The sequence below is a fragment of the Sus scrofa genome, chromosome 7 (genome assembly GCF_000003025.6).
Source record: "Sus scrofa isolate TJ Tabasco breed Duroc chromosome 7, Sscrofa11.1, whole genome shotgun sequence".
Lineage (NCBI taxonomy): Eukaryota > Metazoa > Chordata > Mammalia > Artiodactyla > Suidae > Sus > Sus scrofa.
The window spans coordinates 22874479-22897356 of NC_010449.5; the positions used below are offsets into that span (position 1 = coordinate 22874479).

General features: G+C 49.9%; 2 protein-coding genes across 3 annotated transcripts in view; both read left to right on the forward strand.

Annotated features, from left to right (window-relative positions):
* Positions 1-22878, forward strand: part of SLA-1 (MHC class I antigen 1) — a 96018-nt gene that overhangs the window by 50342 nt on the left and 22798 nt on the right. The gene's annotated exons all lie outside the window — the stretch shown is intronic.
* LOC100513601 (patr class I histocompatibility antigen, A-126 alpha chain-like) overlaps positions 14138-22878 on the forward strand; it is a 31539-nt gene continuing 22798 nt past the window's right edge. Inside the window, 8 exon segments of one of the 2 annotated variants that reach the window (NM_001246242.1) lie at positions 14447-14510; positions 14827-15096; positions 15322-15597; positions 16208-16483; positions 16602-16712; positions 17147-17179; positions 17310-17360; positions 17521-17542. In NM_001246242.1, coding sequence (NP_001233171.1) covers positions 14447-14510; positions 14827-15096; positions 15322-15597; positions 16208-16483; positions 16602-16712; positions 17147-17179; positions 17310-17360; positions 17521-17525 — 1086 coding nt within the window. In that variant the 3' untranslated portion in view covers positions 17526-17542. 2 annotated transcript variants of the gene reach the window in all.

Below are 22878 nucleotides of genomic sequence, written 5' to 3' on the forward strand. Positions count from 1 at the left end.
GCTGTGAGGGCTTCTGCTAAAAAGAAGAGGTAGGAGTTCCCTGGTGGCCTACCAGTTAAGAACTTGGTGTTGTCCCTGCTGTGGCTTGGGTTCTGTTCCTGGCCCAGGAACTTCCACAGGCTAAAACTTTTTGAAAAGAAATATCTTAAATTAACCACCTAATTTTCAATGACTTAAGCAGTTAGAAAAAGATGAGCAAAGTATACCTCAAGCTGGGAAAACAAATGAAATAATAAAGATTAGAGCAGGAGTTCCCATCGTGGCTCAGTGGTTAGCGAATCCGACTAGGAATCATGGGGTTGCAGGTTTGATCCCTGGCCTTGCTCAGTGGGTTAAGGATCCGGCATTGCTGTGAGCTGTGGTGTAAGTTGCAGATGCGGCTCGGATCCAGGGTTGCTATGGCTCTGGCATAGGCTGTCGGCTACAGCTCCGATTCGACCCCTAGCCTGCGAACCTCCATATGCCGAGGGAACAGCCCAAGAAATGGCAAAAAAAAAAAAAAAGATTTGAGCAGAGAGAAATAGAGACTAGAAAAGCACTAGAGAAAACAGTGACACCAAAAGAGCTGCTTTGAAATCATGACTGATGAAAATGACAAACTTATAACTACACTGGCTAAGAACAAATGAGAGCAGACTCACATAACTAAAATCTGAAAAGAAAGAGGGGACATACGTGTGATTTCACAGAAATGAAAAGGATTTTAAGAGAATGTGTGAACACTTGTACGCCAACAACCTAGAGAAAAGTGATAAACGCCTAGAAACACACAACTTGATGAAGACTGAATCACGAAGAAAGAGAAAATCTGAACCGATCTGTAACAAAATTATTAAGAAGATAAAATAAGAAAAAAAAGAAGATAAAATCAGTATTTAAAAACCTCACAAAAAGAAAACACCAGAACTAAATGACTTCCCCAGTGAATTCTATTCAATATTTAAAGAATTAGCCCCAATCCTCCTCAAATTCTTGCAAGAAATCTGAGAGGAGAGAATTCTTCCCCACTGAGTCTATGAGGCCAGCCTTACCTTGAAACCAAAGCCAGACAGTACAGGAAAAGAAAACCATAGACAATACTCTTCATGAATATTGATGCGAAGATACCTACAGGCAGAATTCAACATCACCTTCAAAAGATTATGCACCATGATGAAATTGGATTTACTCCTGCAACAGAAGGGAATTTCTCCAAGGATGGTTCAGCAGACAGAAACCAACCACATTAACAGAATAGCAACAACAACAAAACCCCCATGTTCATCTCCATTGATACAGAAAAAGCACTTGAGAAACTGAACACCCTTTCAGGATAAAAACACTTAACTCGCAGGTCCCGTGGTGGCTCAGCCATAAGGAACCCGACTAGGAGCCATGAGGATGCGGTTCAGCTCTTGGCCCCACTCATTGTGTTGAGGATCCAGCTTTGTCATGAGCTGCGGTGCAGGTAGCAGGCGGGGCTCGGATCTCGCACTGCTGTGGCTGTGGCGTAGGCCGGAAGCTGAGGTTTGATTTCACCTTCCCTATGCCACACATGCAGCCCTAAAACACAAACAAGCAAACAGACAAACTAACTAACTAGGAATAAAGGGAACGTCAACATAATAAAAGCCATTTATGAAGAGCCCGCAGCTAACAGAAAGGCATACTTTGAAGATACTGCAGGTTTGGCTCCAGACCACAGCCATGAAGCAAGTATTGCAATAAAGAGAGTCAAACCACATTTTTGGTTTCCCAGTGCATGTATAAGTCATGTTTCCACGATACCGCAGTCTATTGGGTGTGCGATAGCATCAGGTCATGTACATACACTAAGACACGATGGGCAAACACTAATTAAGAAGACCCAATGGATAAAAAGTGCTGACCATCAAGTGAGTCTTCAGCGAGGTGTAATGTCTTTGCAATAGTTACATCCAAAATTGTTGATCACAGACAGACCCCCGTAACAGGTCTAGTCATAGTGACAAAAGTGGGAATCATTATGAGAAGCACCAACATGTGACACAGAGACATGCAGGGAGGAGATGCTCTTAGAGAAACAGTGCCCACAGCCTTGCTGAATGTAGGGTTGCCACAAACCCTCAATTCAGAAAATACTCCGTATCTGCCAAGGGCATTAACGCGAAGCAAAATACAACGAGGCATCAAGTAAGTCTCTTGATGGTGAGAGACTGAAAGCTTTTCCTCTAAGATCAGGGACAAGACAAAGATGCCCACTGTCCCTAGCTTGTTGAACACAGAACTGGGAGTCTTCGTAGTGAGACCAGCAAAGGAAATAAAAGGCATCCAAAATAGAAAGGAAAAAGTAAAATTATTTCTCTGCATAAGCGACATGATCTTATTTGTCAAAAACCCTAAGGAGCTCCCATGCACAAAAAACGCTCTTACAACTGATAAATGAATTAAGCAAATGGCAGGACACCAAATCAACACACAAAAATCCATCTGATTTCTATACCCTCAACAATGAACAGTCGGAACATGAAATTAAAAATATCAGTGATGATATCATCCAAAATAATAAAATCCTTAGTAATACACTTACCCATGGAGGTAAGGAAAACTGCAAAACATGGTTGAAAGAAATAGAGGACACGCGTCGTCTCCAGCCTTGCCACCTCGAACGCGCCCAATCTCATCTGAGGTCGGAAGCTAAGCAGGGTCCGGCCTGGTTAGTCCGCAGATGGGAGAAATTACAAGTAAATGGAAAGGTATTCTGTGTTCATAGATTCAAAGACTTGATATTGTTCAGAAAACAGCACTACCCATGGGAGTCGGCATATTTAATGCAATCTCTGTCGACACTCCATCAGCATTTGTTTGCAGAAATCGAAAAGTTCATCCTCAAATTCATATGGGTTATTGACGGACTCAGAATGGCTGAAAACGATTTTGAAAGAAGATCAAAATTGAAATTTGTGATTTCAGAACTTAATATGAAGCTACAGTCACCAAAGTGGTGTGGTACTAGCAGAAAAACAGACATATAAGCTAATGGAACAACACGGAGAGCCCAGAAGTAACTCTTGCACGTGTGGGCAAATGATTTTGGACAAGGGTGCCAAGACTATTCCGTGTGGAAAGGACAGCCTTTCCACAAATAGTATGAAAAACTGGGTATCCACATAAACAAGAAGGAAGTTGGAGTGCTGCCTTACACCATTACATGCACATTAACTCCAAATGGGCCGAAGACCTAAACGTAAGAACTTCACTTGTAAAGCTCTTAGGAGAAAACGGAAGAGGAATATTCATGATATGGAACCTGACAATAATTTCATGGATATGACACCAAGCACACAGGCAACAACAAGCAAAGGAGGTAAGTCAGACTACATTAATGTTTAAAGCTTCAGTGCCTCAAAGAATACAGTCAACCTTGTGGAAAGGCAGTCTCGGAACATGAAATTAAAAATATCAGTGATGATATCATCCAAAATGAGAGAAAATATTTACAAATCGTGTATCTGATGATACTGAAAAAATGCACAACTTAGGAGTTCCTGCTGTGGCCCAGTGGGTTTTAAGGATCCTGAGCTGCCACAGTGGTGGCACAGGTTGCAGCTGTGGTTGGGATGGATCCCTGGCCCTGGAACTTCCATGTGCCGTGGGTGCAGTCGAAAAAGAAAACACAAATGCACATCCTAAAAGTTGAAAATTATGATTTACTAGATTGTCTATGTTGCTTTTATAAACTAGAATTCAGTGAACATATTTTGAAGCACATACATGATTGATAGTCTTAGGATGAATTTCTACAAGAGAGACATCTTTGTGTCAAAATGTAAACCCATTTAAACTGCTGAGACATTTGCAAAACTGCCCTTTCAAAAGTTTGTGCTGGTTTTCAATTTCATCAACCCTGTGATCATATATTTTCCCTACCCTATGGCCAGTGATCAACAGCCCCCCACACACCATGACAGTGACCAGAGCCACAGAGTGACAAAGGCAGATCCTTAACCCACTGAGCCACCAGGGAACTCCTACGTACACATTTTTGTTTTTGTGTATTATGATTTTTGACAGTTTTAAAAACCTTCCTAGCTGAGGAGAGACTGCTTTCCCAGGGCTAGAGCCCAGCCAGGAGCATGCCTTTGATATGCAAACTAACCAGTGGAGGGCCCTACCTCCTCTGTCTGGCCTTAAGGATCCCAGAGCCAGGTACCAGACACCTTAAGAGCACCCCATAGCCCCAAACTTGCTGAAACTAGTCATACCAGCCAGTCTTCATCTGTGTACTCTGCCCTGCCTTGACCTTCCCAGGGAGACCTGGTCAAAATCACAGATTTGTTTGTGGTTTTTTGGGTTTTTTTGCTTTATTTTTTTTCCCTTGTTTTGGCCATATGGAAGTTCCCTGGGCCAGGGGTTGAGTCCCAGCCAGAGTTGAGACCTAAGCCACAGCTGCACCTGGCTGGGAATGGAACCTACAGTGCTGATCCTGCTGGGCCACAGCGGGAACTCCTAAAGTTGTAGCCTTTATTTTCCTTTCGTCTTTGCCAAGCTGATAGATTTTAATTTTTTGTTCTATTTCTTCTTCCAACATTCTCATTTTTTGTTCCTAGTTCTTCATTACTGACATATTTGATATGTGCATTTCTTCTTTTCCAAACCATTTTCTAATAGTCTTTCATTATTTTCCAATTGAGGTGTAGGAATTTTAAAATGTTGAATTTAAGAAAGAAGAAAAATCAAGTTTCCCTCCTGACCCCAGGGAACAGGTGGGAAACTTGCAGCCGGACCTCAGTGTTGTTTCAGGCTGTCCTGCTGCTTACAGCTCGGCCATGTTATTCTCCCCTTTGAAATAACCCATCTCACAAAACACCAATATCAGACAGGGACACGCTGAGACCATGATGACGGGACACATAGCAAGACCATGGCATCATTTTGTTGACGCCCAGAGCAAGACAGGGCACTGTGCTACTCACAAGGCAGTGAGCATCTCCCTGTCCTGGGTCACATGTTGGCTTCGACTTTACCGATTGCTGCTTTATCCTGGCTCTAGCCTGTCCTCCTTATAAATAAGGTTGATAAAGACACCCAGTCATCTACTTGACTGTGCTTCCTGGCAATACTCTGTTTTCTTACTCATCCCCCAAATTATCCAGCCAAAGCCCAATTCCTATAATAGATTCTTTCTAACTCCCTCATTCTAAGGTGCCCTGTGGTTCCTCGTGGTGGGCACTCTCCCTGCTGCATCAACCAGTCAATACAGTGTGTTCAGCTAAGTGGGTTCCTGCTGGTCTTTGGGTGAAGAATATTGACACCTGCCCACCTTTGCCTGACACATGTTTTTAGGTGTCCTTGAGTTTGACTATGGACATGGGTGTGCATGCTTGTGAGTTTGTGGTTGCCACAGATAACCTCTATTTTTTCTTTAGGGTTTTTCGTCTTTGGGTCATGTAGAAAATTCTTTATCCTACAACTGTGAAAGTTTCATGTATCTTTTCCTCTAGATACAGGTGATGAGGGGAGTGGGTCAAAGAGTGAAAGGGAGCAGAGAAACCTGAAATGGGGGGAAGGACTGTGGAGAATCGAAAGGTAAGGAATTCTGTGGTGGTGGATTCAAAGGTTACATCTGCTGCCTTATCATTTCATAATTATGTAGGGCTTACAAGGTATTTTATATTCGGGGTATTCAACAAATGCTTTCTTGTGGGCTAAGCAAAGGCTTCTGTGCTTGCTTCTGTTACCAGATGAATGAAAAGGACACCACGCATCTCAAGGTAATATAGTCAAGAATTAGCCCCAATGATGGGTGTTTTTGAATACCGTTGACCGTGAGATGGTAAATCATGTTTTGGATAACATCTGTACACTCTAGACCTTAAAATACATATTGACTCAATTTTCTTGGGCATGCTGTATTTTCAGGATATGTCTTAAGACCCACCATAGACAAATCCATGGCTTCTATGTGAAGATGATTTTTTTTTCTTTTCTGGCTGCCCCAAGGCATATGGAGTTCCCAGGCCAGGGGTCAGATGTGGGCCACAGCTGCAACCAACACCAGATCCTTTAACCCACCGTGCTGGCCAGGGATGGAACCTGTGTCCATGCACTGCAGAGACACCACTGATCCCATCGTATCACAGTGGGAACACCTGAGGTTAATTTTATGAATCACACAGTATCTTCCTGAGGTTTGAGAATGAAAACTAAAACACCCTAGATATGCTCCATCAAATAGGGTAGCTGAGCCACATATGGATATTTAAGTTAAAGTTGAAATTAAAATTCAACTGCTCAGTGCCGCTAGTCTAATTTTAAGAGCTCAGTAACTACAGGTAGTAGCACCTGCCATAAGGACAGTGCAGATATGGAATAATTTCTTCATCGCAGAACATTCTGTTGAACAGCACTATTATTGATGTTTGGGGCCTCACATAAGGTGCATTAGACCCACTGAAAACCAAAGAGCAGGAGTTCTCCTTGTGGCTTAGCAGGTGAACTTGACTGGTATCCATGAGGTTTCTCGGGTTTAATCCCTGGCCTTGTTCAGGGTTAAGGATCTGACATTGCCGTGAGTTATGGTGTAGGTCGCAGACTTGGCTTGGATCACATGTTACTGTGGCTGTCAAGTAGGCTGGCAGGTGCAGCTCCAGTTCGACCCCTAACCTGGGAACTGCCTTATGCTGCACCAGTGGCCAGAAAGAAAGAAACAAAGAAACAAAGAAAAAACAAACCCACCAAAACCAAAGGGCAATATTGCTTCTCGCACAGATTATATCAGATATCCTGGGTATGGATAAATATTAAGCTGGCATGAACAAAACCAAAATGGGTCCTGAGTGAGTCTCTCTCCTGTCCCCTCAGGCACAAAGTGTTCCCAGTTCCAAAGGGAAACCCCTGTCCTCCAGCCCCCTTCCTAGACCAACACACTCTCTAGCATCAGATTTCTAGGGGCTGGTTCTCTGTTATAAGAGACAAGGGGGCGAGTGGAGGTTAAGGATCTGGCTTTGTGACTGTTGTGCCCAGGGTTGATCCCTGACCTAGGAACTTCTGCATGCTGTAGGTGTGGAGAAAGAAGAGAGAAAGAGAGAAAGAGGAAAGAAGGAAGGAAGGAAGGAAGGAAGGAAGAGAGGGAGGAAGAAACATCTGTGTTGATGTGGTGAAGATTTGGGTCGTCTTGTGTGCCCTGCATCCCCTCTGTCAGGGGTGTGGCCGTAGTGCCCACATTATCACTCCCTGTGCCTCCAGGGTCATCGGAGCTTTGGAGGCTCCCAGTGCTGCTGGCATCACTGCCTGGTGGACCAGATAGTGGGCTCTTCCCTCATGTCGTGAGTCCCCTGAGTCACAGGGGGATGGGAATGTGGGGATCTAGGTAACTCTGCCACGTCCTGTGTGGTCAGGTTCTCTGGCTCTGTTGCTCTGAGTGGGGGGTTGGGGGGCCGAAGTCAGGGGTGTCTCAGAGGCTGGTGGGTTGGGGTCCCAGGACCCACTTCTGTGGCTGCCTAGTGACCTGGGGCCCTGGGCACCCCTGCTGCTGGAAGGCTGGCTGGTTCCTGTGTCACCTCCCAGCTACTCCTGGGTGTTCTGGGGCTTCCAGCTCCATGGCCACAGCTGGAGAACAGGGTCGCAGCCTCTGGCTCTGCTCCTCACTCAGTGCTGCCTCCTCTGCGTCACCCAGTCCACCCAACTTTTCCTGCATCCTGGTGTGCTGGGCAGGGCACCTTTGCTGCGTGGTAGGTGTTAAGTGGTTGGACACTGCAGCAAACAGACAGAGAAGCTTGCACCCCAACATCTGGCTGATGTGGCTGCCCCTGGGCACAGGCTTCTGTCCAGGATCTGCTGATTCTGCGCAACTGGAGCTGAGGCTGAGCTGCAGCCTGTGGGGCCCTGGGCTGCCTACCTGACCCGTGACCCCAAACCCTGGGTCGCCCTTATGGCCAGAGGTGAGTTTGGGGTCCAGGACCACAGGTCCTGGAATTTCAAGATTGGAGGTGGAGGGAGCAGGCCTGGAGGATCCAGACAGCAGGGCCCTGCCTACCAGGACAAAGGGGAAGAAGAGGCAGGACGCTGGGTCTTGAGCTCCAAGATTGGGGGGACAGGGAGGGCACCGTCCAGGTTTCAACAGCTGGGGGCGGGAGGCCTGGACAGCTGTGTGTCCCTGGGGACAGTGTTGGGATCATGGGTCCTATAGGTCTTGGAGGGGGACGGTTGGGTTCGAGTCTCAGGGAAATGTGAGGGGCACCACTGGGCCCAGACGCGGGGCAGATCTCCTTGTCCCCACTGTGGTCTCCAGGCTCCACTCCACGTCCTGTCCTCTGCTCTCCAGGAACCACCACCACGGCCACCAGGTGGGTGGCTGTTTTTCTGAAGCTCTGTGGCCAGTCTTTGTGCCACAGTACTCCATGCTGTCTGAGCTCCCAATGAGCCAGTGTCCCAGTAGCCCAGGGCTGTGTGCTGAGGACAGGCTGTCCCTTGACTGTCTTGTCCCCAGCATCATGTGTGGGGGGAAGCGGTGGGGAAGGGGGTGGGGAGTTTCACTGGAAGAGGGGGATTCCTTGAATCCCCTCCCCGCTCTCCTGTCTGCTCTGCCCTTCCTTCTGGGTGGGTCAGAGTTATAACAGTCCTGTTAGGACAGAAAAAGGCCTCACACTGAAGCAGCGTTTACCAGCCCAGCCCAGAGCGAAGGCCTGTGTGATTATCATCCAGAGGGAAAGCAGAGCCTCTTCCCAGCGCCCAGGCCAGAAGCCCCTGTGCCTCTCCCCACACACACCCCGCCCTCCCTGCACACGTGTCCCCTGCACTGACCCTCCCCAGGCCCTGCTCTCTGGTCCTTCCCTCCCCTCTCCTGTGCCTCCATCCCCAACTGTCACCATTTCCTCCCTCTCCTCACTTTCCCAGGAGACTCCCCATCTTCTTAGGCCTTTCCCCTGGGGACCTCCTCCTGCTGCTCCTCCTCCTTCTCTGTCTCCTAGGGATGGAGAGTCCAGATTTGACTCCCTGGAGGAAGAGCCTACATCACTGTCAGCAGCAACAAGAAAAAGTTATAGGGACTTGGGGTTCAAGGTCCCATCCCAGGAGACTGAGGGCACCCAGGGTGTTTGCAGAGTCCACCTGGACCTGGGAACCAGCTGTCAGGGCCTTGAGCTCTCATCCTCCCTGAGGCCAAATTCCTTGGTCCTTTACAGACAGTGAAAACGTCTATGTCACCTTGCATTTGGGGAAATCAATTCAGACTCTGTACTTGACACTAGCTGGGGCGCCACCTGGTGTGAACAGCCCTGACCCCGCTGCTGGGAGCCCAAGGAGACCCTGGGCAGGTGCCTGGTAAGGAGGTGAAAAGGGAGCTCAGGTCGCTTGTCATGAGCTCTGTGGCCACACGGGGGAGCCACAGCTCTACTTTCCTCTATTCAGCACAGCCTGGGGAAAGGATGCCCTGTGGTCTGAGGCAGAGATGCTGCCCTGGAGGCTGGGCAACAGTGGGGGATGAAGATGCCTTCTGAGTAGCTCTGGGAACAGGCCCTCGGGGTCCGGCAGGGACTGGGGGAGAGGAGAGCCCTGGAACCCTGCCCTGTGCCTGAGGGTTCCAGCTTTTCGCACTATTACTCCTCTCTTCATCCCTTGATGAACACACTCTGGAAAACTCAAGTAGGTGTTTCTTCCATTCCCTGTTTGCTTCTGGTGGGTACTAAACTTTACTCTAGTGCAGTATATGTTCTCCTCTACTGCAGGAGGAATTTGGATAGGCCACTCAATACGTAAATTGGTGTCTTAAGTCTGAGAAGTTTTTCTCGAATTTTTAAAATCATTTCCTAGTCTGCATCATTTTTGAAACCTGAATGATTAACTTCTGGAATCTCTTGATTGATAGACTAACAGTCTATAGCTCTTTTCTCCTACTTGCTATTACTCTTCCTTTTCTACTACTTGGGAGTATGACTTGTATCTTCTAATTACTCTATTGAATGATTCATTTCTCTGATCACATATTTAATTTGCAAGAGGTTTTTTTTTTTTTTTGCCACACCCACAGCTTATGGAAGTTCATGGTCAAGGAGTTGAATCCCTGGGGCAGCTGTGACCTATTCCACAGCTGGGGTAGTAACACCAGACCTTTAACCTGCTGTGCCACAGCGGGAACTCCCCCATGGCTCTTTCTTATTCTAGGATTGTATATAATTTTATAGAATTCTGCTTTTGTTTCATATGCTATGTATCTTTCAGATATTATTGACACTAGAGGAAGGACACATGTCAGGTCTCGTGATGATCTGCTTTCATGGTGTCGTGAGCTGACTCCTCACAGCACTTAGCTCAGTAGTGATTCACACTCATCCTTGTCACTGTGTCCACCTCCACACAGCACAGCCTGGCTCACATCGCCAGGGTCTTATTTTGCTCACACTGTATCACCCGTGTCTCGAGAATCTCACTCAAGGCAGCCTTGAACCATATGCCCCTTCACCTCTCTGAGTCTCCCTTCCCCTGTCTGCACAAAGGGACCACAGGTTCAGTGGCTCATGGCCTTGCCTGGAGGAATCAGTTACACCCGCTGTGTCAATCATGTGGCTCTAGGACCTGAGACGTGTCAAGTGTTCCTCTAGTCATGGTTCCAATCATTGCAGTGACCGTAGCACTGAGATGGTTTCCATTCTTTGTTTTATAAACCACAATTCAAGAAAGATCCTTACATATATATTTTTGAGAACAGATGTGCTTATCTTTTTAGGACAAATTTGAAGGAGAAATTTCTGTGTCCAAATGTGAAGATATTGAAAGTGTTGATGCATCTGCAAAACTGAAATTTTGTACAAGTTTTCCAGTGCTGTCAGTATTTATGATAGCACATTTTGCCTAAATTTTAATCAATAATCTCATCACTTATTTTCATCTTTGCCAAAATAGGAGATTTAATTTATTCCCATTTCTTCTGTCACGCTTTCCTTTCGGTTTACATGTAGTTATTGGTGATATATTTGACATGTGCCTTTCTTTCTTTCCAAGTAGTTTTCTAATATTCTTTATTGTTTGGGTGTAGTTACTTAAAACATGGAATTCCAGAGGGACAGAGCAGCCGCTGACATCAGGAACTGCTCTGACACTTCCAGAAGGCCTCAGCGGTGTCAGAAGCTGGGCGGGTGCTCACCACACAGCTGGGTTGTTCTCCTGTTGGACAGAAGTCACCTCACAGAACATCAGCATCAGACCAGGACACTGACCTTGACACAGTGAGACAAAACAAGACCACAACATCCTTCTGTCTAAGCCCAGACCAAACGAGGCCATGCTGTGCTCTCACAATGTGCCAAACCTCTCCCTGTGCTGATACAAGTGGCCGCTGCTTCTTTACAATCACAGCTGGAGCCTGGCTCTAGTCTGCCCTCCCTACGGGTGAGGGTCACTGAGACGCCCGGTCAGAGACCTGCTCCCACTGCCTGACACCAACACCCACCCGATCTAGACTGAGCCCCTCTTCCATCCACCCTCCTCGAAATCACCCACCAAAGCCCCAACTCTTTCAAGCTAAGATGCTCTATGGTCCCCGATGGACCGTGTTCTCCCTCGAGCTGCCTCCAGTCAGAAATCTCTCTTGTTGGCCCACATATCTGCTCCCAGGGGGCTTTGGCTGAAGAACACTGAAGGATGTCACACGTTTGTCTGTCAAATTTTTTTCGTGTGTCTTTGAGTTTGAACATGGACCTGAGTTTGTACTGTTGCCCCTGTCTAGGTAACACCGAGATGTATAACTTTTTATACGTTTTCAACTTTGGGTGATACTTTGAGAAGTCGTCCTTCCACTACTGTTAACGTTTCATGTCTATTTCCATCTAGGAGCAAGGGGTCCAAGGGTGAAAGGAGACGGAACTTATTGAATTTATGGGGGAAAGTACAGCAGGAGCAGACAGCAAAGAATTCTAAGCTGGTGGGTTACAAGGTTACACCTTCTGCTTTATGATTTTACACGCAGGTACAGGTCCTACACGGTATTTGATACATGTTATGTTCAAGAAACACTGTCCCTTGGGCTCAGTGAGTGAAGCCGTCTGTGTCTGCTTCCGTTGACCAGGTGAAGGCAAACAACACCAAGAGCCCAAGGTAATAGAGACAAGGAGTAGCTCCAGTGATGGGCAGTCTTGCACAGTTAGGGCCTTAAGGTGATAAATAATGGTTTGGTTAATATCTATACACTCTAACTATGAAAATACACATTAATTAATCTTTCTTGGACCTGCTGCATTTTAAGGGTATATTGAAGACTCCCACAGAAAGACCCAAATGACTTCCATGTGAAGATTATTTTAATATGCATCAATCTATGAATCTCAGAGTATCTTTTGGGGAAGAGCTTGAAAATTAAGAACATGCTCGATATGCACTGTCCCATATGCTAGCTACAGGCCACATATGGCTTCTTTAATTAAATTAAAGAAAATTAAACATACTCAGCACAATAGCCTCTTTTGAGGTGCTAAACAGCCACCTGTAGCCAGTGAGCAGCTGATGACACAGACAGATATGAAAAAATTCCTTCATACAGAACGTGCTGTTGGACAGGACTGCTCTTCCCGCTTTGTGGGCCTCACGTCAGATACATTAGACCCAGGAGAGAGGATTCCTCTCAGAGACTCTGTCACAGATTCCTGTCTGGGACGTGAATGCATATGAAGCTGATGTGGAACAAAACCAAGGAGGTGATGCGTGGGTCTGGCGCCTTCAGGCACAGACTGTTCCCAGTTCCAGTGGGAAACACCTGTCCCCCCACCTCCCTTCCCAGACGGAGGACTCTCTCTGGCATCACTTTCCAGGGGCTGAGTTCTCTCCTAGAGGAGCCCAGGGGCAGGGCCCTCAGCTGAGGCTGGGGAGGCAGGGAGTCCAGGGCAGGGAGAGGGATTCTGGGAAATGAAGAGGAGGCCAAGGCCAGGGTCAATGAGGAGACTTTTCCAGGTTTATTCAGAAGAGCCGTTCTCAAGAGTGTGGTCTGTGGAACCCTTGAAGTTATGGAGACCCTTTCATAAGATCCCTGAGTGAAAACTACATTCATAGCATTCCTAAGATAGTATTTGACTTTTCACTATGTTGACATTTGCTTTGAGGTACAACTTAGCAATAATGGGGACTAGGGTAGCAAACTACAATAGTAGTTATTTCACCACAACTTACTTGTAGAAGAAAAAAAAAAGCAGGTTTGCTAGAAAATGTCCTAGTTGATGCAATAAAAATGCTTGTCTTACCTTTATAAACCATCAAGGAAGAGAACATGGAAACGATTATACATATATGTATAACTAAAGGACTTTGCTGTATAGCAGAAAATAACACAACATTGTAAATCAACTGTACTAAATAAAATTTTTGAAATAAATACAAAAGCTTATCTTTCCTAAATTACCATTCTTCAATCCATACTTTAATAGTATTGTCTCTGAGGACGTAGGAAGTACATATGAAACACTCCTGCTACCTTCCAAAGTACTGTGTCCCAAGGAAAATCATTCTGTGAGCTGCACTAGCCTCTTTTTCATGGAATACAACCTTTACTGGAAAGAATGAATGACACTGGAAGATCTATATAACTTAGTGAAACAATGTATTCGGTCTTAAAACTCTTACATTAGTATAAGCAACAGTCAATGTGCAAGCCAGGCTTTTAATTTAACAGAATAGGAAACACGGAGTGATACTGATTCAGGTCCACATTCAAAATAACCTTTGAGAAATTACCATAATGATAGCATCCAAAATTATCTGAAAAGGTTATTAAAAATACATGTCCTACATGTGTGCGGGGCTTTTACATTTCATAGATGTCAGCCACCAAAAGGACTCAGCACAGAAGCAGACATAAACCTCCAGTGGTTTTCCCATGAGCCAGACAGCAGAGAGACTTGCCATAGAGTAAAATGTAAAAAGCTCCACTCTTCACACTACAGTGTTTCTTATGCGAAATAATTGTTTTCATATGAAATGCATGGATTATTTATATCTTCTAAAAATTTGATGAAATTTTAAACTATTATTTCTAGTATAGAAAATATCCACTGACGTATCAACACAAACATATCTTTGAGGTCTTCACTAATTTGTAAAACTGTAGGAATATTCTCACTAAAAGGTTTGGAAATCGCTGGGTACACAGCCCCTGGGCCACGTGAGGCACTGGAGACACTGTGACAAAGAGCTTTCTGAAGAGCAGCAGGGCAGAGTCCCAGCTCCGCAGCCAGGCGTGGCTCTCAGGGTCTCAGGCTCCAGGGCGGAGTCTGGGCGGGGAGGCGCGGTGGTGGGGAGTCCCCGTGTCCCCAGTTTCACTTCTCCGTCTCGCAACCTGTGTGGGACCGTCCTGCCCGGACACTCGTGACGCGACCCCACTTCTCTCTCCTATTGCGTGTCCGGTTTCTGGAGAAGCCAATCGGCGCCACTGCGGTTCCCGGTTCTAAACTCTCCACCCACCCGGCTCTGCTCAGCTTCTCCCCAGACTCCGAGGCTGAGGATCATGGGGCCTGGAGCCCTCTTCCTGCTGCTGTCGGGGACCCTGGCCCTGACCGGGACCCAGGCGGGTGAGTGCGGGATCGGGAACAAGGCCGCTGCGGGGAGGAGCGAGGGCACCGCCTGGGAGTCGGGTGGGGGCAGGACCCACGGGGAAGGTGCGACTCTGCTGTCCCGGCCCAGACCCGCCACCTCACCCCGTCCTGTCCTGTCCCTCCCTTGCTTCCTGCTCCTCTGCTTGTCCCCCCTAAACCCGGGGCCCGTCTCCGACCTCCACCCCTTTCCCGCCTCCCGAGCCCCGAGCTCCCTGCCCGGTCCCGGCCCCACCACCTCGCACCCGGGACCCCGCGCCGAGAGGAGGGTCGTGTCTCACCCTCCCGCCCCCAGGTCCCCACTCCCTGAGCTATTTCTACACCGCCGTGTCCCGGCCCGACCGCGGGGACTCTCGCTTCATCGCCGTCGGCTACGTGGACGACACGCAGTTCGTGCGGTTCGACAACTACGCCCCGAATCCGCGGATGGAGCCTCGGGTGCCGTGGATACAGCAGGAGGGGCAGGACTATTGGGATGAGGAGACGCGGAAAGTCAAGGACAACGCACAGACTTACGGAGTGGGCCTGAACACCCTGCGCGGCTACTACAACCAGAGCGAGGCCGGTGAGCGAGGCGGGCCCGGGTCCAGCTCACGACCCCCATCCCCATCCCCAGGGACGGGCCGGGGTCACCCCGACCTCCGGGTCCGAGGGTCACCCCGGCATTTCGGACCCGCCCAGCCCCCGACCCGGAAGGACCGGCGGGGACTTTCCCCCGGTTTCGTTTTCAGTTTAGGTTGAACCCCGGGTTGGTCGCGGCGGGGGCGTGACTGACTCGGGGCGGGGTCAGGGTCTCACACCCTCCAGAGCATGTTTGGCTGCTACTTGGGACCAGACGGGCTCCTCCTCCACGGGTACAGACAGGACGCCTACGACGGCGCCGATTACATCGCCCTGAACGAGGACCTGCGCTCCTGGACCGCGGCGGACATGGCGGCTCAGATCTCCAAGCGCAAGTGGGAGGCGGCCGATGCGGCGGAGCACTGGAGGAGCTACCTGCAGGGACTGTGTGTGGAGTCGCTCCGCAGATACCTGGAGATGGGGAAGGACACGCTGCAGCGCGCAGGTATCAGGGGCCGCGGGGCCTCCACCATCTCCCCTCGGGAGGGAGCTGCCTTCCCACAGGGAGAGGAAAAGGGGGTCCCTTCGGGAAAGCCCCCACTGCCTGTCCTGAGAGGGAGGAGTCCACCTAGGTTCCCAGCTTCTCCACAAGACAGGGACTCCCCAGGGACCCCACTCTCTAAAGGACAGTTAAGAAAGCCTGTCTCTTTTGGGGTGAAGGGGGGAAACCATCCCTGAAAGAACTGCTCAGCGGTGCCCTTTGACCTGGCCGCCATCTTGGGAACCATGACTTTCTCAGGCCTGGACTCAGACCGCGAACAGCTTTGGATTTAACTCCAGGTTTTCCGAGGGATTCAGCCTCCACCAACGTCAGGAACATGACTATATTCTCCCCCTTACAGTCCTGGAACCTCCTACTTCGACTCTCACCCTGATTCTAGAACTTTCCAAGGACTAGGAGCTGTTCCCAGATACCCAAGTCCAGGCTGGGGTCTGGCTTTTGTGCTTCCTTTCAAACCCATTGTCCTGGCCCTTCCCCCACTGGTCACATGAGGCTGCTTCAGGGGCCCAGGCAGGGGACCCACAGGGTGAATTTTCTGATTCTTCTTCCTCAGAGCCTCCAAAGACACATGTGACCCGCCACCCCAGCTCTGACCTCGGGGTCACCTTGAGGTGCTGGGCCCTGGGCTTCTACCCTAAGGAGATCTCCCTGACCTGGCAGCGGGAGGGCCAGGACCAGAGCCAGGACATGGAGCTGGTGGAGACCAGGCCCTCAGGGGATGGGACCTTCCAGAAGTGGGCGGCCCTGGTGGTGCCTCCTGGAGAGGAGCAGAGCTACACCTGCCATGTGCAGCACGAGGGCCTGCAGGAGCCCCTCACCCTGAGATGGGGTAAGGAGGGCCCTGGGGGCGGAGCCTCTTCTCAGACACAGCAGAAGCCCTTCTGGAGACCTTCAGCAAGGTCAGGACTCCAGCCTGAGGAGGGCCCTCCCTTGCCCTTTGTTACCAGACCCTGCTCAGCCCCCCGTCCCCATCGTGGGCATCATTGTTGGCCTGGTTCTGGTCCTGGTCGCTGGAGCTGTGGTGGCTGGAGTTGTGATCTGGAGGAAGACGCGCTCAGGTAGGGAAGGGAGGTGGGAATATGAGGGGTTTTTTTTTGTCTCAGTCAGGTGTTTTAAGTTCAGGTAGAAATTTACCTGCATCTTTATTGGACGTGCCCTCCACACACATGTGCTGAGTCTGGGGCTGAGTGTTACCACGTACACTTGTGTGAAACATATGTGGAAATGAAAGACAAATGTGTCACCTGGATTCTTCCAGTTGGGGACCAGGTTCTCAGCCCTTGGAAGTGGAGGGGAGGCCCCACTGAGGAGAGACCTCCAGGAGGGCACTTGGTCCAGTCTCCCCCACATCTCCTTCCTTCACATTCCTGATCCTGTCCTGGATTTTTGGGCAAAGTTCTGGAAAGGTCTCTGTGGTCCGGTTCTAGGGTTTCCTCTAGATCTCATGACCCATCATTTCCCTGGTCTCTCACATGATGTCTTCTTCCCACAGGTGAAAAAGGAGGGAGCTACACTCAGGCTGCAGGTCAGTGTGGAGGGTTGTGATGCCTGAGGCCCTGGTGGTGCAGACAGGAGGCCGTGGGTGGAGTTCACTCACCTTCTGTCATCTTCTCTCTCGGGGGTCCTGACCCCATCCTGCTTTTGCTGTCCCCCAGGCAGTGACAGTGACCAGGGCTCCGATGTGTCCCTTACCAAGGATCCTAGAGGTGAGACCCTGGAGGGCCTAGATGGGGAGGGGGTTGGGGCAGAGGGGGTGCCCTGGGTGACGGGGATCTTTGAGGGGGCGGTTTGGAGCATGTGGGGCTGTTGAGCATGTCAGCCCTTCCTTGACTGACCTGCCTGTTTCCTGATGATTTTCATTCCCAGTGTGAGACAGCTGCCTTGTGGGAACTGAGGGACACAAGATTTGTTCACGTCCCACTTTGTGAATCCAGATCCCCTGACTCCTGTTTCTGCAGCTGCCTCTGAAAGGGTCTGTGTTCCTATGAGCATCCTGAGAGGAGGTGGGGACCCTGGCCCCCACGTCCCCTCCTCACCCTGACCTGTGTTCTCTTCCATGATCCTCTTTCCAGTTCTTGCAAGTGGGAGCCGGGCGGGGGGAGGGGGGGCACTGGACCATCTCCATCCTTACTTAACTTGACTGCCCTGAGTAATGACTTCCTGTTGAATTTGCTTTTTCTAATTGGTGCCATGAGGAGTTGAGGGGATAATAAATGAGAGATTTCCTATGTTTGAAAGAGGAAATAAATGGAAGGATTGAGAACCTTCCAGAATCCACATGTGTGCTGTGCTGTGTCAGTTCCGGATGGGATGTGAGGAGAGAAACATGGACGGGGCCTGTGCCCAGTGAGAGCTCAGGGCATCATGGGCTTCGGTGTGGACACTCCCAGGCTGGGTCACCTTTTCCCCTGTCCCTTTGTCCTTGTCCCTTCAGGAGAACTTTCTTCCACCAGGCCCTGTGATCTCAGGGACTGAGAAGTCCCCTGGGCCTTGTCCTGTATTCAGGAGCTTGGTTAGCAAGGGCCTCCTGTCACCAGGTAGCCTACGCTCCAGCCTTGGTCCCATCAGTAGTCCCTTTATTCTGTGTTTGTATTTGGCCTATTTAGATTTTTTTTTAAAATACGGACTTTTCATTTACATGTGTGAAATTACAGTCTCATTTTTCTCTGGGTGTCCCTCGTCTGCAACAGCCACAACAGTCATTTGCCTGTCATTGTTCCCACATGTCCAGGGGGTCCCTGCTCAAAGATTCTCAGTGGTATCAAGAGATCCATTTTCAGCCTCATCCAGCTCTTGCCCTCCTTCCAGAGATGTTTACTGGATGCTTCTTTCTTTCTTTCTTTTTTTTTTTTTTTTTTTTTTTTTTTTTTTTGACTTTTCAGGGCCACACTCAGGGCACATGGAGGTTCCCAGGCTAGGGGTCTAATCAGAGCTACAGCTGCTGGCCTATACCACAGCCATAGGAACGTGGCATCTGAGCCGCATCTGTAAACTACACCACAACACACAGCAATGCTGGATCCTTAACCCAGTGAGCATGGCCAGGGATCAAACCCACCACCTCATGGTTCCTAGTGGGGTTCATTTCCACTGTGCCACCACGGGAACGCCTGGATGCTTCTTTCTAACTTTTCCCCATCCTTTTGTGGGAACGAGATTCTGGAAGTAGCAACCAGGAGGGACCCAGTGGTTTTCCATCTTGACCTCATTCTTGCTGGATCTGGATCTTCTCTGCAGCCCGCCCCCTCCTCTGCCCTGAGATCTCCTCAGCCCACTGCCGGCTCCAATCCAAGCCCATGCATTTCGAAAGCAGAGTCTGATAGACTCACAGCAGTGGGAATCTAGGGCCAGAAGCGCAGGAGCATCTTTCCTGGGGAGAGAAAGAGCGCTGTGAGGGGTGAGCAGAAGGACTGGTCTGGCAGGGAGGGGACATCAGCCCTTGTGAGGAAAGGACAGGCAGCCCTGATGTCACCGGGAATGGACATTGTGCTGGAGCTGCCACCAGACAGCACGTGGCCCGAGGTCACACGAGTGAAGGTACTGTCCCTAGAAGAGGGAGGGGCTGTGCACTGATCCGTCATTCAACTCTGTTGAACGGATATTTGTTGTGGGCCAGACACAGGACACACGCTTTCGGCATCTGGGAGACCTCAGGGACGTTGCCAGAGACCAAACTTGTTGGCCGTGTGGAGTCTCTGTCCTGGGGGAGGGGCAGAGTGGACACTATATGCCTCGTCAGGGAGGGACGTGTCACATCGGCGGTGGGAGGGGCCTTGGGGAAGGTGACCCCGAGTAGAAGTGTGTGGGGACAGGGTCGGGGGGTGGGTGTGGGCCTTCCTGGGAGGGTGACCTTTGAGTCCAGATGGGAAGGACGTGAAGGAAATGCCCGCGAGGCTGTGTGGGGACGTTCTCTGCAGGCAGGGGACCCTCCAGGGCAAAGGCACAAGGACAGGAGGGGGTGTGTGTTCAGGGAGGAGCCAAGAGGCCGGCGAGGCTGCAGGGAGGGAGGCGCTGGGATGAGACCCACTGTCCGGCCAGATCGTGTGGCCTCCGGATGGGAGGAGGGTTTTGATTTTGTCCCAGATGGTGGCGTTTGTAAGATGGTTTGACCGAAGATCAGGCTGGAGTGAGTGCTCTCTAGAAGCATGGGTCTGGCCGCTGCACAGACTCAGGAGGGGAAGGCGAGCGACACCGTCGAGGAAGGAAACAGAGCAGCGTCCAGGCTGGAGGAGATGCTGCTGGTCGCGGTGAGAGCAGGGAACGGACGAGTCAGTGACTGGAGTCTCGACACATTCTCAGGATGAATTTAGAGCATTTCCTCCTGGATCAAATCTGGACTGTGAGAAAGCAGAAAGAAGGATGGCACCCCAAACTTGAGACTGTGCAAGTTGGCCTGTGGAAATGGGGAGATTCTGGGGGTTCCCGTCGTAGGGCAGTGGTTAACAAATCCAACTAGGAACGATGAGATTTTGGGTTTGATCCCTGGCCTTGCTCAGTGGTTTAAAGATCGGGCATTGCTGTGAGCTGTGGTGTAGGTTGCAGACGTGGCTCAGATCCCGTGTTGCTGTGGCTCTGGCATAGGCCAGTGGCAACAGCTCTGATTAGACCCCTAGCCTGGGAACCTCTATCTGCCACGGGAGTGGCCTTAGAAAAGATAAAAACAACAAAAACAAAAAAGAAAAGAAAGAAATGAGGAGACTCTGGAAGGAGCACATTTGAGGAGGTGGCAGCACCTGCACTCGGATTAGGAACGTGGCCACTGAGTGGCATGTACCCATCTGGGCTTTAGGGGAGGTGCCTTGGCTGGAGAAATAGATGGAGGAGGTGACACCCAGTGAATGATATTGAAAGCTCTAAGAGGAGTTCCCGTCGTGGCGCAGTGGTTAACGAATCCGACTAGGAACCATGAGGTCGCGGGTTCCGTCCCTGCGCTTGCTCAGTGGGTTAACGATCCGGCGTTGCCGTGAGCTGTGGTGTAGGTTGCAGACGCGGCTCGGATCCCGCGTTGCTGTGGCTCTGGCGTAGGCCGGTTGCTATGGCTCCGATTCGACCCCTAGCATGGGAACCTCCATATGCCGCAGGGGCGGCCCAAGAAATAGCAAAAAAAAAAAAAAAAAAAAAGGAAGCTCAAGAACAGACGAGGTCACCAGGGGAGAACTGACTACAGAAGAAGGACAAGGATTAAACCCTGAACCCCCAGCGCTGGGCGATCTGATCAGAGCACACACCTGAGCAGACTGTGCGGATCTGACCCCGGGTCCAGACACCACAGGCCCAGGGAGTCCCCATCCCCACGTGCACAGGACTCAGCTGGACGCCTCGTTAGATACAGTCGGTCTTGATAAGAGGGTGAGCTTCTGCCTTTACAGCAAGGTTGGTGCTGATGCCCTGCTGGTCTCCGGGTCACACTTTGAGCGGCAAGACGGTCCCCAGGATTCCCACGTGCCTGTGCCTCAGTCTCCCCTGTAGAGCTTGTTAATCAGGGTTCCTGGATCCATGCCCAGGGTGCTGAGATGGGGGGTCTGGGAAGAGGCCTGAGGATGTGTAATAATCCCGACCAGCAGGCCTGAGGCTCTGTCAGAGTGAGATCCACGGAGGTCAGTGGTCAGAGAGGGATCAGCCTGGAGTGGGCTCTTCAATACACATTTCCAGGTGTTTTCCTGGAAGCAAATGACAAGACGTGTCCTCTCTACCCTGGGGTATAACCAGGTGGCTGACTTAGGACGTTCTCAGCTCAGCATAAAGAAAGCCTCAGAGTTGCTAAGAGAATCGATTTAAATTCACACACACACACACACAAATGGTAAAGATGTGACATCACACAGTTGTCGGCTGAGGCGATGACGATAACCACTTTGCAGTACGTAAGTGTTTCCTATCGACAATTTGTACACTATAAACTTAATATTTATATCAATCATATCTCAATAAACTAGGGGGGGAAATCTCTGAATCTTGCTCTCTGAGAGTTTCCTTGTGTGTTATTCTTGCAAAGTTCTTTGTGGGCAAAAGGATTTCGAATCGTTCTAAATTCGAGTTCCCATCATGGCTCAGTGGTTAATGAACCCAGCTAGTATCCATGAGGATGCGGGCTCGATCCCTGGCCTCGCTCAGTGAGTTAAGGATCCGGTATTGCCGTGAGCTGTGGTGTAGGTGGAAGACAAGTCTCATGTGGCTGTGACATAGGCCGGCAGCTAGAGCTGCAATTCAACCCCTACCCTGGGAACCTCCTTGTCCTGCGGGTAGAGCCCTAAGAAGATATAAGACCAAAAAAAAAAAAAAAAAAGGTTCTAAACAAATAAAGGCAGAGAGACAGATTCGTAGTTTTGTTTTATTTCAGGAACAGCCCTGAGGCCACACAGCCAGGAACAGAATCCACAGCCCTACCCAGTTCGGGTCCCGCCTGGGAACCACTGCCTTGCAGGTGGCACAGATGCCACCGTTCACAACACCGTCAGTCTGATGGGGGACAGTGGACTCGGGGCTAGACCTGCTGTCCCTGCTGCTCCTGGAAACTGGGTGACACTACTGCCACCTCTGCCACATGTGCTAAAATCATTCAGCACAGGGCCAGCTTCCCTGTGTGCCCAGGTTCTGAGTCAGAGTCTGGCCCGTGGTCCCCTGCCTGGTGGCGCCTGGGGCTGGCTGAACCTGCGGCAATGTTTAGGAAGCAAGCTTTCCTCTTACGGGGGGAGGGGTCTCAGCCTCCCACCAACATCCTCAAGTTTGAACTTGTCCTCCTCTGGGAAGAGGATACAGATTCTTGGGTGGAGGGCAAGGGAAGGAAGAGAAAGGAAGGACACATGGCGATGTTTGGAGCAGTGCCCCAGCACAGACCCTGACCTGGCACATCACAGGCACTGGGGTTTGGAGGGATGAAGGAAGGACTCAGAAATGACACCGTCCGCTTCTGCGATGTTCTGCCACGGGGTCCAGCTTCCGTCTCCTCCAGTTTACACTCCGGACAAGCAGAGCGCATTTTTGAAAGATGACACAATTCCTCAGGATGTTTTCTCCCTGCCTTTGTCTCTGTGTAAATCTTCATGCGATACCTCTATACATGAATATATACAGACACGTGAATACTTAGATACACACACCGACATTTTACGTTAAGTTTTATATTTCTTTGGACACTCCCGTCCTTCTTGGGGAAGTTCCCATATTTACCAGTTTCCCTGGGACCCCCACAAAAGCCCTTAAAATCCCCCGTTTAGACACCAA